The sequence below is a fragment of the Zerene cesonia genome, chromosome 6, assembly GCF_012273895.1.
Source record: "Zerene cesonia ecotype Mississippi chromosome 6, Zerene_cesonia_1.1, whole genome shotgun sequence".
Taxonomy (NCBI): Eukaryota; Metazoa; Arthropoda; class Insecta; order Lepidoptera; family Pieridae; genus Zerene; species Zerene cesonia.
In genome coordinates this window covers 3,647,446-3,662,119 of record NC_052107.1, presented here as the reverse complement: position 1 = coordinate 3,662,119, position 14,674 = coordinate 3,647,446, and the positions used below count along the sequence as shown (strand labels likewise).

Sequence of the window (14,674 nt, the reverse complement as noted above, 5' to 3'; positions counted from 1 at the left end):
GTAATAAATGTTATTTGCAGTTAACAATTTTCTTTTTTCTTTATTACAATATTTATGGCAAGACTAGGTATAACATACTTTATATATTAACACATATGACAACTTTCGCATTTGTAATATTATAGGTAAGGATAACATCATAACATTAAAAAGTATTTATTATACATAGTAAGGATCGAATGGATTGGCCCTAACGCCTCAGCAGAATGATTGATAAGGCAATTTACTGAGTTTTTTTTTGCAAATGAGCGGAAAATAATGATATTAAAAAACACTCAGTTGTCGTATTCATAACACGAAATTACGGCCGTGGCAGGCATTCCTCTACTTTTCGTCAGTATCGAGGTAAATTACTATATATTTTCTATACATATATTCCGCATGTTTAGTAAATTAAGAAGTAAATTAATTTCGTGTATAAATACACTTATTCTATAGGGTGTTTATGTACGAGTTTTTGAGTTATAACTTTATATCGAATATTGTGAAGAGTTATGAGACTTTTGAAGGATGTCACGAGACTTAATTTGAGGTGGCTTCATTAACCCTTCGCACCAATATCATGAAAACATGAAATTTTTATAATTATGAAAAACGTTAATAATAAAACAGAAGAAAACATATTAAGTTCGATTTTTAATTTTCGGTTTCAGTTTTTTATTCATTCAAGTGTATAATTAATATAAATGGTGTCAGTTTTTTTTTCAATCACCCGCGTTACATTAATTTTGTGTGTTGCATTTACCTCATTTGGAAGAGATCGCTGTTAAGCGATAAGGTCGATAAGCTATGTTAAATAGAGTTACAATAAACAGTGAAATATATGAGAGGTTTTCATTGAATTCATCATTATTAACATAAAAAGTGGTAATGTGGCTTAGATGTTGTATTAAATTGACCAATATGAAAGGAAAGGGTTATATAATATTTCAAACTAGTTTATTAGAGATGTCTCTGTGGAAATTGGACAGTAATGAGCTGTCTGGCGTGACTACAAGGTCGTAATAACTATCAAATGAAAATGAATCAGTTTACTTCAGTAATATTAAGGTTACAAAGGATTTACGACTTTACAGCTTACAGGCAATAAAATTGAAGTATTTTATTTTATGATACCGTGCCTACTGTATGATTTATGGTTTAAGTACTTAAAATTATTTTAATAAAACCATTTCTATTCTACAAAATAAAAATACTAAAAAAAAGCTGAAATAGTCCATGCGTTCTGAAGTTAGATTGTCGATTAAACTATTTAAACAGAAAAGTCGTGTTAGCTACACTATCTATAAATCAAAAACGGCGGAACCGACTTGGATGAATTTCACAAAAATAAATTGAAGTTTTCTTCTTGGAAACCTACGAGAACTGGAACTATGCTCTGAAAACCTCAGATCTGTCTAACTTCTCCCTCAACAACGCCGGCGAAGCCACGGGCGGGAAGATAGTTTACTATAAAGAAATCACATAATTGTATTTCCATGTGTTTTCTTCGTAGGGTTGGCATGTGACGGGGGCGCAGCGGGCGGCATGCGGGCCGAGCGCTGTCGGCGGGCGACGCTCGCCGCGCTCACAGCGCTGCTGGCACTCGCGCCCTCCCTGGCGGAGCAGGATGTCACTACTGCCGCTGCCTTCGGTAAGTGTGTTTTACTTATCTATACTAATACTAGCTGCACCCGGCAAACGCTGTTCTGCCTTACTCTGATCATTTAGGAGGATGAAAAATAGATGTTGGCCGATTCTCATAGATACCGGATAAGCACAAAAAATTTCATCAAAATCGGTCAAGCCGTTTCGGAGGAGTATGGCAACGAAAACTGTGACACGAAAATTTTATGTAAAAGATTATAAAGCTAAGACTTTGTCTGTTTGTTTGAACGCATTAATCTCGGGAACTTCTGGTCTGATTTGAAAAATTCTTTCAGTGTTAGATAGCCCATTTATTGAGGAAAGCTATAGGCTATATATGTACCATGGGCGAGCCGGGGCGGACCCCTAGTCTAACATATACAATTACTCGAAACAGTTACGATATAAAGATTAACATAACGGCCCTGTAAGTAGACGCGAATTTAATCTTTAAATTTTTATTAAAAATTGTGTGGCTGTAATTTTATTCGACATACCTATCGATTTATTGCAAATATAGTACATAGTACATAGTAATAATATAGGTACATGTATATTAAGGCTGAAATGATAAAAAAAGTATATAATAACACTATTAATAACCGATTGTTCTCAAAATAGCTTAAGTATCGATTCCTTCAAATTTGTCTGATATTTCAAAAAACATTGTCACCTATTGTGCAATCTTTGTTTATTTTTGTTTTTTTGTACTATTTTTGATGAACAGTAAATTTATCATTTATTCATTCACTAACATTGTATCTACATCTTCATTTTTGATACGTGATAATTACGCTCGACAGAATTTATTGTAAACGTCTTGGCAAACAGCCTGAATGTTGTAGATAAGAGCATCTTGCCTTATGACACATTTTGAGGTTATTCTTCGCTTCGATTTTTTATTCATGTTATCTTATTTGTGCCATATGCTCCCTTTTCTTTCTACCCTATATTTATAACTATAACTATTATTATAAATGCGAAAGTTTGTAAGGATGTGTGTGTGTTTGTTGCTCTTTCATGCAAAAATTACTGCAACAATTGCAATGAAATTTGGTACGTAGACAGCTGGACAACTGGAATAACTGAGATAAATGATACTGACTTACGCGGGGCACAGCTACTTTATAATAATTGGTAAAAAATCCATTTTGTTTTGTCTATGATGGAATTCTTAACTTACTCTATGCTCGTTTTTTATTTTATGGTATAACATAAAATAATATATCATTATCAAGGATTGATGTTATGTGCGTTATAGTTTTATTAATATAATAACCTGCCATATGAACCTAAAATATTATAATAACCTGCTAATGTTTTCAGTTTTAAATATAAATTTCATATGGTCGGTATATTGTTTCACAGTTACCGATAGGTTCAATTAAAATTTGGCAAAACTAGCATTGGTCGACGGGCCAAAATGAATAACAACAGTTTGTTATTTTCCTGGCCTGTGGCTATGACGGTATTCTCGGACTTAAATTTATTGGACCTGTCTATGAAGGTACGTTCCGTCTGAGCTTTCCCTGACAAAGCCAATTCTTGCAATTTCTTTACACTTTCGCAGTGTGGCTTACTGCAATACGTCTTATAAATGTCTATAACACAAGACGTTTCAAATGTGTTTGTTATTTCATTACATATCTTTCAATAACGCTTAAAAACTTTGCTGCTTAATATAAAATAACTTTCCGAAATATATTAATGGTTTTAAACGTTGCAGTTTAATATAAAACAACTTTCCGATATATTTTAATAAAATTATCGTATCAGTTTTCTCTTCGATTGATCCCGAATGCTTGCGTGCTCATTTTAATTAATTATTGCGACTGGGTTTTCTACCTACATTTCAATGACTCAGTTGTTTGTATGCATTTAAATATCATAGTAATTTCTCGTAAATTACATCTAGACTGAATACGTTTTTGCTTCCATGTACTTACTCGTTTGTTTTATGTTTATTATTTTTTCTAGAACATAAATCATCCTGATACGAATGCATTCAACTCTTAAAAGATAGTAGTAAGTTTAAAAGTATTTTAAATGTGATTTATATTTCATGACAACCATCTGTATTTTCAGGTAGGAAAATGAATTGAAGAGGCGCAAAATTTTTCAATTCTCTATGAAAAACAATATTTGCATTATGTTTACATGTCAGATCGCAGGCCAAACTTAACGTCTCTTCTAATACTTTCCAGATCCTTCGAAGCGGGGTAAGATGATGTACGGGGACACGTGTTCCACTGTGATGGAGTGTGGCTACCCGGACTCTGTGTGTGACGAGGTGCATAAGATCTGCCGGTGTCATCCCGACGTGCCAGTAACCAACCATGTGGATAAGTGTGGCAAACGTAAGCGTTTTTTTTTAACGTTCTTCTTTTAAAATGTTTATTGCTAGAAATCAAAAATTGAACTTCATCTTCTGTTTTCTTATGTCTTCCTTTTATATTGCTTCTTCCTATGGACTTGACAAGTTATCCTATTTTATACCTACTCTTTAGATATTGACGCTCCAATGTTATTTTTGTCGGCAAACCATTACAAATTAATGTACACTTTCCTTTGCCGTGTGTGTTTTCACAGACGAGCCTAAAACATGGAAATAGTTTCGACATATGCTGGTGTTGCTTTTTTATTTTATTGGCATTGACTATGACATTGACTTGTATGGACAGATAACATAGATACATATATATTTACTCGTAGTCTTTTAAATTAAAGTATCTTGGTATGACAAATTTCACGTTGTAATATTTTAGATACAGATTTTGATTCTGATAATTTGGGAGAACAATCCAGTAACTGAGTTTTATTAGTGAATCTATAAGTAATAACACAATTTTATGAATAGGACCTGAATAAACGATCGATGGATTAAATTCTATTCAAATATTTTTATTTTAGCCGCCGGAAAAATAAACAAATTAAATAGGAAAAGCAATTGAATACGTTTTAGCTACTAAGGTTAGATAGTTTACCACGTCATCTGAGAAAATTGGCATATTAAAAAATACGCAACTTTAATTAATGATGCAATTATATTTTGTCATGTGTTAGCTACGGTATATCTTTTCCCCTTCACCTGAGAGACTAACATTGCTTGCTAGTTGTCACATTAGTTCAGTGACCTGTGAAGGGGGTAAAACGCCGCAGGGTGCAGGTTTATTTTCACACTAATTAAAACTGTTGGCTCTCAGCACTTAATGGAAAAATAATAATAAACATCTAGGATTAAGTGCTTTCTCCGTTTTTGCTTAGGTTCACTCGAGTTTAAAATAATTGGAATACTAGCTTTCTAGTTTTAGAATTTTCAAATACTTAGAACTAGGAATTGCATGGGAGACGAGCTCACTTAGGCACCACTAGTCCCTCAGACGATCGGCGTGAATTAATTTCATGTAAATGTTACTCTGTTTCGTATCTTTTTCTTACACTTGCCTGTGCTGTCCTTTACTTCCTCATCAATCCTTTCTTTATCCCATACCTTTAAAGGTGGGCAATCGTTTTTGGCATCTGCAAATGTTCAGTCGATAGTGCTCCAGGCGACCACCCAGCTTCCGTACCGACTATGACATAAAAATTGCTTTATTTGTTACAGTCATTATTTACATATATGTTTTAAAAATATGTCATAAAAAATGTTACCTATTTATAGATTTGTAATATTGGTATGCTCGTAGGTAATTATAATTACAATATTGGTGAGAATAATTAAATCGACTAAGACTATTTTATACAACATTATCTGTCAAAGTAAACGAATCAAAAATCATATATCATCAATGTTGGACTAAATGTTTTTGTTCGGGCTTTTGATCGAAGTATCCCAACGTTGTTTGAGTTGTGTAGAGGGATAGCAAATATATCAGATTTCGGGTCCAAATTGGATAAATAAAGTCCTATACGGGATGTATCCGCCTCACAACCCATTAGCCAGTATTAGGTAGTATACAGTTAGAAATTTATTAGCATAGTTTAGTAATGGCTTAGCTAGTAATTCAAATTTTGAACTATTGATCAATCACACAAAAAATTATATTGTAATTTTATCACAATTATGTATTTTAAACAATTTGTTATTTCAATATCATGAAACAATTAAAGTAATACATTGCACAATTAATTCCAACCATCGTAACACTGCAATGCAGTCTTCGAAAACAACGTATATATTTAAATAGTTCTTGTTTTCGACAGTTTTATTACTTACCTTTCATGGAGCGGGTAAAATTTCTGAATTAGCGTTCCATTTATTTCTGGACAATATAATAACAAAAGTCAAAGAGTTAAAGTCGGTTACATTTTGGTATGTCTTGGATTCAATGAGACTGTCATTCGAATGTTACAATATTTATAGAGGAAAACGTAAAAAGTAACACAACCTCAGGTGAGCAATTGTGTACAGCTATACAGTTGTAGTCGAATCCCAAATAAATAATTCACTGCAAGTCGGAAACGGCGAAGCAAAATATGTACTTAAATAATGGAGTTGTTCCAGCGGGGCCAATTTTACTTCAAAAAGGGTAAAATATTAGAATTGTCATACGTAAAAAGAAAGTTACGTACCGCGTTTGTATATCCGTCTGTATGTTTACACCTGTATTATACAACGGATCTTACAAGTATTAAAAAGGTTATTATGAAAGTAAAAAGGTTAATATAAAAAGTTTCGTTATTTATACTAACTTATTTTTTATTTACTGCTACAAGTTTGTTGCCGATGGAAAATGTATCGATGACTTATACTATTTTAAGTTCACGTTTGAAGTGTAGTAACTAACTCGAGTACGAAATTAATTCTGAAAATACCATAAAAGTTTTTGCAGATTTAACAAATTTTACTTAAGTTTTAAAACTAATGGTTCAAAAGCAGCTCTCCTGCACTAAAACGATGGTATTTGTTGCAATTTAATAAACACAGTTTTCTTTATGTATTCTTCAATTTCATTTCATCCATATTACGCATTACTTTATTTACCTTAATACAGTAAGAAATTGACAGTTTTTATGCCAGCAGAACTTGAACGCGATAACATCTTGTGTTTGTTATTACTTCCTTCCTATTTTGAATTTATATTAATAGTTATGAACAAAAACCCTTGCAGAATATTAAATCGAGACTTTTAAAATTCAAGCTCCGTCTCCGCAAAGATCAAACAATTTTTTTTTTGAGAAAGATAACATATTACAGAGACAATTCCAAATGTATCATAAATAAATTTGCATAATATTATTTAAAAATAATAAGGATGAATGATTTTGATTTACTGATTTCTAAGATGGAATTGATAAGCAGTTTTTCTTCTTGATGTTAATTATCTAATAAATACACAACTTCAAGACTAAATACAACACTTAATTTAAAAATAGAATGGTATGCAGTACAAGTTCCTTTGTTTGCGTTAATATTTTAATATTAATTTTCACGGCCCAAGGGAACCAGTCACTGCACTGGATCGATGAGCCCCAAAGTTTCGAATCGCGTGTCGTCACCACCTCAGAGCGTTCTGACAATTACATGCACAAGGCTGTATACCAGAAACATGCATTACAGTACCGGACACGTAATTATGCTATTAATTTAGCTATTAAAACAAATAATTAGCTGGAAAAACTAAAATTGGTTCACGTTCGCGCTCGAACTGCATCGTATGGAGTTCACTTTTTTGTACTACTACTTTAAAATATTTTTTCCAATATACTCTACAGGATATTTTTTACTTTTGTTGAAGACGAGTTGATTTGGTGAAAGTCGGTTTTCGCGCGAACTTTGTTTTTTGATATTTAGATTCTTTGAAAAATTTCAGCTTTCTCTTTATTTTGACAAATTGAACAAGGCCAAGTGTTTGCTAGCAGATGTCAACTATTAATTTTTTGACATGACGGTGTATGACGTTGTTCTCTTTTCCATTTCGACCTGTTGAGAAGTCAACGTCTGAAGACTGAGCAACCCTTGTTCTTTCTGTTCTATATAGCAATCAACAGAAGAATGACATAAAGTCATCAGTACATTAGTTAAGATCTTAATTCATTTCTACCTATAAATTTTTATGGCTTTAAAGGTACACAAACGAATTAAATTCAAATGGTCTACCTGATTCCATTAAATGCAACGCTGTGACTTATTTGGCAACACATTTTCCATATTGTCTAGTCTACACTTAGTTAGGTGGGTCATTTTTAAATTAATTATTTTTTTTTTTATGTCATAGCGGGCAACTGAGCTGATGGTTCGCCTGATGGTAAGCGATCACCACCGCCCATGAACATTCGCAAAGGTAGTGCCTCTGCGAATGCGCTGCCCGCTTTTATGGGGTAAGGGAAAAGGAAAGGATTATCGACTGGAAAGAAGGAATGGACTGGGACAGGTGAGGAAAAGGAAAGGGGCCTCCGGCTCCCCCACTCACCGTACGAAACACAGTGGCATGCCACTATTTCACGCCGGTTTTCTGTGGGGGTGTGGTACTTCCCCGGTGCGAGCTGGCCCAATTCGTGCCGAAGCGTGCTCTACTCCCACATACACATTATAATATAAGTAGTTAATATAAATGTTTGTTTTTTGCGTTCGTAGCTGCGGGAATTAACGAGACCTGTTCATTCAATGAACAATGCGAAGATGTTGTTTTCAAAACGGAATGTCGAAACGAGCGTTGCGTCTGTAAGTACGAGTTGGTCGCAGAAGTGTCCGTGGACGGCGGGATCGTTTGCAATCGTAAGTCTCATTTGTGTTATCTTGTACTAGCTTTTGCCGGCGGCTTCGCATGCGTTAGTTCGGAGTAGTTTTATAGATGTTATTTTACATACAAACCTTCCTCTTGAATCACTGTATCCATTTAAAAAACCATCAGAATCCGTTGCGTAGTTTTAAAGATCTAAGCGTACATAAAATTGCTCTGAATGTATAAAACATAATTTACGCCAGAACAGTGGTTCCTGTGTCCGAGCATATGTCTAGAAGTTATGAAAAAACAATTGGGAGGTCATTATATATGTATTTATTTGTAAGTTTTAACATTGTCAATCTTAAAACGGATGTTAATGTATATCCAAACAAAATTCCTTCTGTAATAAGCAAAAAAAAATATATCAACATCACAATGATAATTTTTAAATAAATCCTCTAAAACTCTATTCACAAAATATTATATATCCTTGAAGTTGTTGACATTTGAGTAACATTTGAAGCATTTTATTATGTGTGATGAGGGACAGGGGACTTATATTTACATTATGATAATATATGGACCAAAATATATTTGAAATTATATTGTGATTTCAGCTGAAAAGGAAGTGGAAATCTCGACCAAAACCTTGGACCCGGCAATGATTGGCGTTTTGGTTGGCATGGCTCTGATGTTTGTCATCATCTGTGTGGTATTACGTTTGTTTAGCAGGTTAGCTATAGCCATTGATATTCAACATCATCAGCCTATATGTGTTCCCACTGCTGGGACACAGGCCTCCTATGATGATCCAAATTTCACCACGCTGGGCAAGTGCGGGTTGTCAGATGTCACATGTTGTCGAGCGTTTTATTCTTGGATATGTTGGTTCCCTCACGATATTTTCCTTTACCATTTCGAGCAGTGGTGTTATCCATATGAGCAGATAAATTGAAAAATCTATTAATTTCCTGCATGGTTTTGAACTCGTATTGTCGATTTTAAATCCGAGGTCCTCACCAGTGAGCCAACACTGCTTTGAACAACCACCACTGCTTTATAACCATTAATATTAGCACAAGTAATATAAGGCTATACATATTATTTTATTTTAATTTCTTGAGTCGAAATAAGTTGCTCGACAATGGTTTATATAATAACAAATTGGAAAAGGAACTGGATCCCTTGATGATAAATTTAGAAATAAATTGACAAAAAATTACAGAATAATTGCCTATATTGATGAAAAAACACACGTATACTCGTATGGACATGTTCTTTAATACTTAAAACAATTTAGAGGTGTCATTACTATATTTTTTATTTCATATCCAAAGTTTTTTCATTGTTTTCAACACGCTTTCAAATAAACAAAATATTCTGGAGCATATCACCTATTTGTATATCATATACTTAGAGGCATTTACAAGATACGTTTTTAGCTCATGTTGCCCCTTGACGAACTAAAAATACTATTTAACCTTTCAGAGCACGATGGAGGGAAAACAGAACCATCTTCAATACACCCAACCCTCGCTTGATGAATGTTTCTCTACTTCGAGATTCCAAACTTTTGCACTCTCAGGTAACTCATACGTGATTTTTCTATTTCGCAAAAATTTTCTCTAAAAACTAAAAAGGAATAAAAAAGCCATGTATGACAATGACAATATTGCAAATATTAGTTGCATAAAAAATTCATATTACTATTATTATTACTTGATTGGTTATTGGAGCTAGCGCTATTGTGGTGGATTCGAAAACAATTATTTATTGTTTACAATTTAACGAGTCTTACGAGATGGCGCCCAATTTAAACATTTTTTTAATAAGAATTTTATTAGGAACTCTGTGTAAAGTAAAAATGAGTTGCGTTATATGTTATATTTGTGTTATTTCAAAGAAAAAAAATACATATTTTAAGTAGTCACGAAAAAAATCATTAAAAGAAAACTGTCATTAATACGCTATGTATTCATAAAATTTTCAGGATCGTCGTGGATCTCGAGTAAGCGTTCGACCTCCTTCACGGCAAGCTAGTCAACAAGAACTCCGACCACACTCGCCAAGTCCAGGTAACAATTATAAAATTACCGTATTTATTCTTTCTATATTCTCGATGTTTCCCTATTTTCATCTTGCTGTATGCTTTAAACGCCTTAAATGTTAGCCCCAAACTAGATATCGCTGTTATATTAGAATATATTAATTCCAACAAATTAAAATAAAGTCTACATATATAGAGACAAATAGGTATGATTTAATTATGAATAGTAGAATGGTTTTTAAATAGAAGTTTTCCATAAAAGAGACAAAGGATTAAAAAAGTAATTAGTGAAATTATTTTTGAACTATAAATTTTTATTGCTTTTTTATCTAAGAGGATTAATTATTTAGTCGTACATCGATAGTCAGAATAAAGTCATGGTAGAGAAAGTTATTGTAAATTGAATCATAAAAAAATGTTACGTCAGTCCTTATTAAATCTCGTCCGCTGCCTTCAAATATCCTTGTTCGCTTTGCTCAGTACATTTATTTCTACTTTATCTAAGCGCACCTTTCTCTTTCTTACTCCAACACTATTGGCGATCATTGGTGTCATTATGAAATTCATACATTATTTCATCTACCAACAGCACGCCCTCACCAAAGCCATCAGCTACACCGAAAACACTCAGGTTACTTTAAAATATTTTAAAATTTTTGGCTTCTTAATAGAGAATATTTTGGTAGACACAGGCATGGAGAGGTAGATATGCAAGAGTGCGTACACTTTTAAATTTGGAGCTTATAAATTGTCAGATAAGTATTATATTCAATGATGAATTAATGGAGAATCGAAATTCAGTTGAGGCCGAATCCATACTTTGTTATGCAAAAAATAATTCCAGAACTGTTACAAAAACTTCAGTTCCTGTCTATTAACTAGCATGGTAAACTCACAAAATATGTAGGTAGAAGGTTTTGGATACAATAAAGTATTGATTTACTTAGTGCTCGTTCTGAAATTTTGATTGATAATAATAAATGTATGATAAAAGTTAGTCAAGTAGAAAAATCACATACTTTTATACTTTTGTAAAATGACTTTTCTCTTTATAAATAATTTTGTCTGATACACGAAATATTTAGCTTCGACAGTAATTTTACTAGGATACTCATATGACTACCAATTGAAATTGCTTGCTTTATAGAATAATCTTATGATTTAAACATAGACAATAAATTAGTAAACATGTAAATAGTACTAAGGGATCAAACAAGGGTATCACTGCATGATAAGGTTTTCTTTTTGAACATTTTGAAATCTTGGCATGGTCCGGTAGGGATATTCTGTGTTGCATATTAACACGGTTTTTCTCAACTAGGTTCTCGGCGAGGGTCGAGGGCCAGCAGCGGTCACTCTGGTACTTCTTTGAGATCAGCTACGCTTCGTTCGCCGAACGCGCCCGGACCGACGTCGGTCACTGTTGAAATACGCCCCCCGGACGCGTAAACACAACTTATATAACAACGTGACGTTTAATAACAACACTTAGTACAAACTGCTAATCGCAATAATAAAAGTGATGTCGTACACAAAATTTAAAAATATATTATGTCCATGATATTCAATGTTTGTGATAAAATTTATCAGATGCTTAAATTTATATAAAGCTATTTAAACGTGTCTTTAAAATTAAGATTTGCATTCGTAGCAATAATATCTGCACTGATATAACTCGATAAATCAGCTCTTAAAGTGCCTCTAAAGAAAAGCTTAAAGTCTCTGATAAATATTGATAATACAAAATAAGATTTAACACACAATATTAGAAATAAAGTATTTAATAAATTATAATTAACACGTTTACAGTTCAAATATCACTTTATAAGTATGCGTAGAGCACCAACATATTATCGAACGGTATTATAGATATTTAGATTAAAGTTTTTAGCTTTTTTAGCGTTATAGTTATCGCTTTTTAGCATTTTACGTAGTTAAATATAATTATAGTTTGAATAAAGTCTATTATTAGTTATTAGGATTAAATATATAAGTACAAGAAATATTAATCTTTGAATCTCTCATAAGTGTACGCTAGATTTTGTGACATGCCTTAGAGTTCTATATTTAGCCCACAGTTCTACTCGTGGATACGTAGATCTTTACTATTTTATGGGGACCACCTCCTTTCAGGAGTGATCTGAATTTTACTTTTTGTGGAATGAATTCGATCGAAATAGAGAAAGCTGCTATCCGCTTTCAAACTTAGAATAATAATAGATGATAATTTAAATTAGAATGCTGTTTGAAATAGTGTGAGAGAGTTGTGATCGATCGTAAGGGTTTCGTCTTTTCTTCAATCTATCTACTTTTAATGTAATGTGTAAAATTGGGGAAATTTACACATCGTAAGATAAGGCTTTGTTGCACATTGGGAGCTTAGAAAAATTCGCAGACGCACAAGCGACTTTGAAACAAATTAGATATTTATTGTAATGGATATTTTTAATGAACTTGAACTGATAAATGTGGAAGATCATAATAATGAAGATCATTTCATCGCGTACGGCCGATACGTCAATAAGGGGAAGAATTGATATATCGTCCGTACATATAAATCATAAATTCATTTTGGTAAAATAATAAGCTAGTTGTACCTTTATAATATGCTCACAATAAAATTATATACTTCGAACACTGTGCTAGTTATATATCTACGAAAATGCTATGATTTACTTATATAAACTTTTATTATACTTCTGAAACGTGTTTTATTTACCAACTTGTGAAAGTAAACTTACTCTTTGAAGGTTTGTATCATCATGTTCAACCCAAATATGTTTCCACTGCTGGCATAATGTCCTCCTAAAATGAAGTTCTGCTTGTAATCCGCCACGCTGGCTAAGTGCGTGCTGTCATTTAGCAGACTTAACATATCATGTATGTTTTGATTCCCAGACCAACAAGCTTCCTCACGATATATTCCTTAGTGTGACGTGGATAATGTGCACAATGCAAATTGAATAAATGCTGGTCTGGTATCAAACCTCCGGAATTTAATCGAACTCCTAACCACTGCCGCCACTACTCAAGGTGACAACTACACAATTAAAGCAACACTGCATATTAGATACGTTTGAAAAATTTTATTTTTATTTGCCTATGGAATATACCATTCAGATTTAAACACCTTTAAAGAATAATATAATCTACTGCCTACTGGAAACGGAATCATAAAAATAATATTATTCGTAATAAATGTAATTAGAAAAAATATGATAAATTGACAGATTTCATTACTAATGTGGACAGATGGAAAGAGGACGAGGAAATTGATTTGAAAGCAAATATCTGATTTATACAGATTTTTTATATTATTTTTATATGGTAACCTTATAAGCTTCTAAGCAGGGGAAATTTGGGGTAACAATGATTGTTCATACGTATATTCAGTGCCCGCACACCTTCTAGTATGTTTAGAAGGTCAATTCGCTGGAACCAGATTAGAGGAAGTTGGTGTGATCCGGTTAAGTCTGAGGCATTTGGCTCTGGGACCACAAAGGTGTATACTTTATAATACAATGAACATATTTTCAAATTAATAGGAAATCTATATCTGAATAAATATATCATTGTATAATGTATATGGAAATTTAGATTTTAGGAGAGTTTTGAATTCGAATTAATTAATATATATTATATTATACAATATATTTTCTAAGATATCAAGAATATTTTAATTGCAACAATACACTTATATTTAAATAATTTTTATAAGTAACAACTTTTATGTCTGTGGCGGACAACGTTCGCCTGATGGTAAGCGATCACCACCGCCCATGAACATTCGCAGAGGTAGTGCCTCTTCGAATGCGCTGACCGCTTTTGTATGGTAAGGGATCTTACTCCCCCACTCATCGTACGAAATCAGTAGCATCCTACTTTTTCACGCCAGTCTTCTGTGGGGGTTTGGTACTTTCTCCGTGCGAGATGGCGCTGGCACTAGCATTAAACGATGGCGAGCTCGACTCCCACATCAATAAATTGTATTTATTAAAACCTATGCATTAAGTATGATTTTTGCCTATTCTGGTGTTTATTTGGTTTATGGGAGATAGCTAAAGTTCAAATTTTCAAGAAATATAAATATGTCACGATACTAGAACATTTTCGATACAATTTTTCTTATTTTTCATATTAATATGTCACGCATGGGATTTTTTATTATTATTCGTATTAGCCAACAAGCAGAGGGTACTTAGGTCATAATAAAAATATATGTAAGAAAGAAAGAAAGAAAGAAAATACTATACAATTTGAGAATAACAACAAAAAAAATAAAAATAAAAATTACATTTTTTTACATTTGGAAGTATTTGTGATTGGGGGACTC

The 14,674-nt window shown here is 32.9% G+C and overlaps 1 protein-coding gene across 2 annotated transcripts in view; it reads left to right on the top strand.

Moving 5' to 3' along the window:
* Positions 1–13,046, top strand: part of LOC119840544 — a 30,187-nt gene extending 17,141 nt beyond the window's left edge. The window contains exons 2-9 of one of the 2 annotated variants that reach the window (XM_038367226.1): positions 1,496–1,633; positions 3,831–3,983; positions 8,204–8,344; positions 8,912–9,026; positions 9,783–9,879; positions 10,285–10,369; positions 10,931–10,972; positions 11,663–13,046. In XM_038367226.1, the coding sequence (XP_038223154.1) occupies positions 1,528–1,633; positions 3,831–3,983; positions 8,204–8,344; positions 8,912–9,026; positions 9,783–9,879; positions 10,285–10,369; positions 10,931–10,972; positions 11,663–11,790 (867 nt within the window). In that variant the 5' untranslated portion in view covers positions 1,496–1,527 and the 3' untranslated portion in view covers positions 11,791–13,046. The remainder of the gene's footprint in view (positions 1–1,495; positions 1,634–3,830; positions 3,984–8,203; positions 8,345–8,911; positions 9,027–9,782; positions 9,880–10,284; positions 10,370–10,930; positions 10,973–11,662) is intronic. The other variant, XM_038367227.1, reaches the window with a different exon arrangement.
* The last annotated feature ends 1,628 nt before the right edge of the window (positions 13,047–14,674 follow it).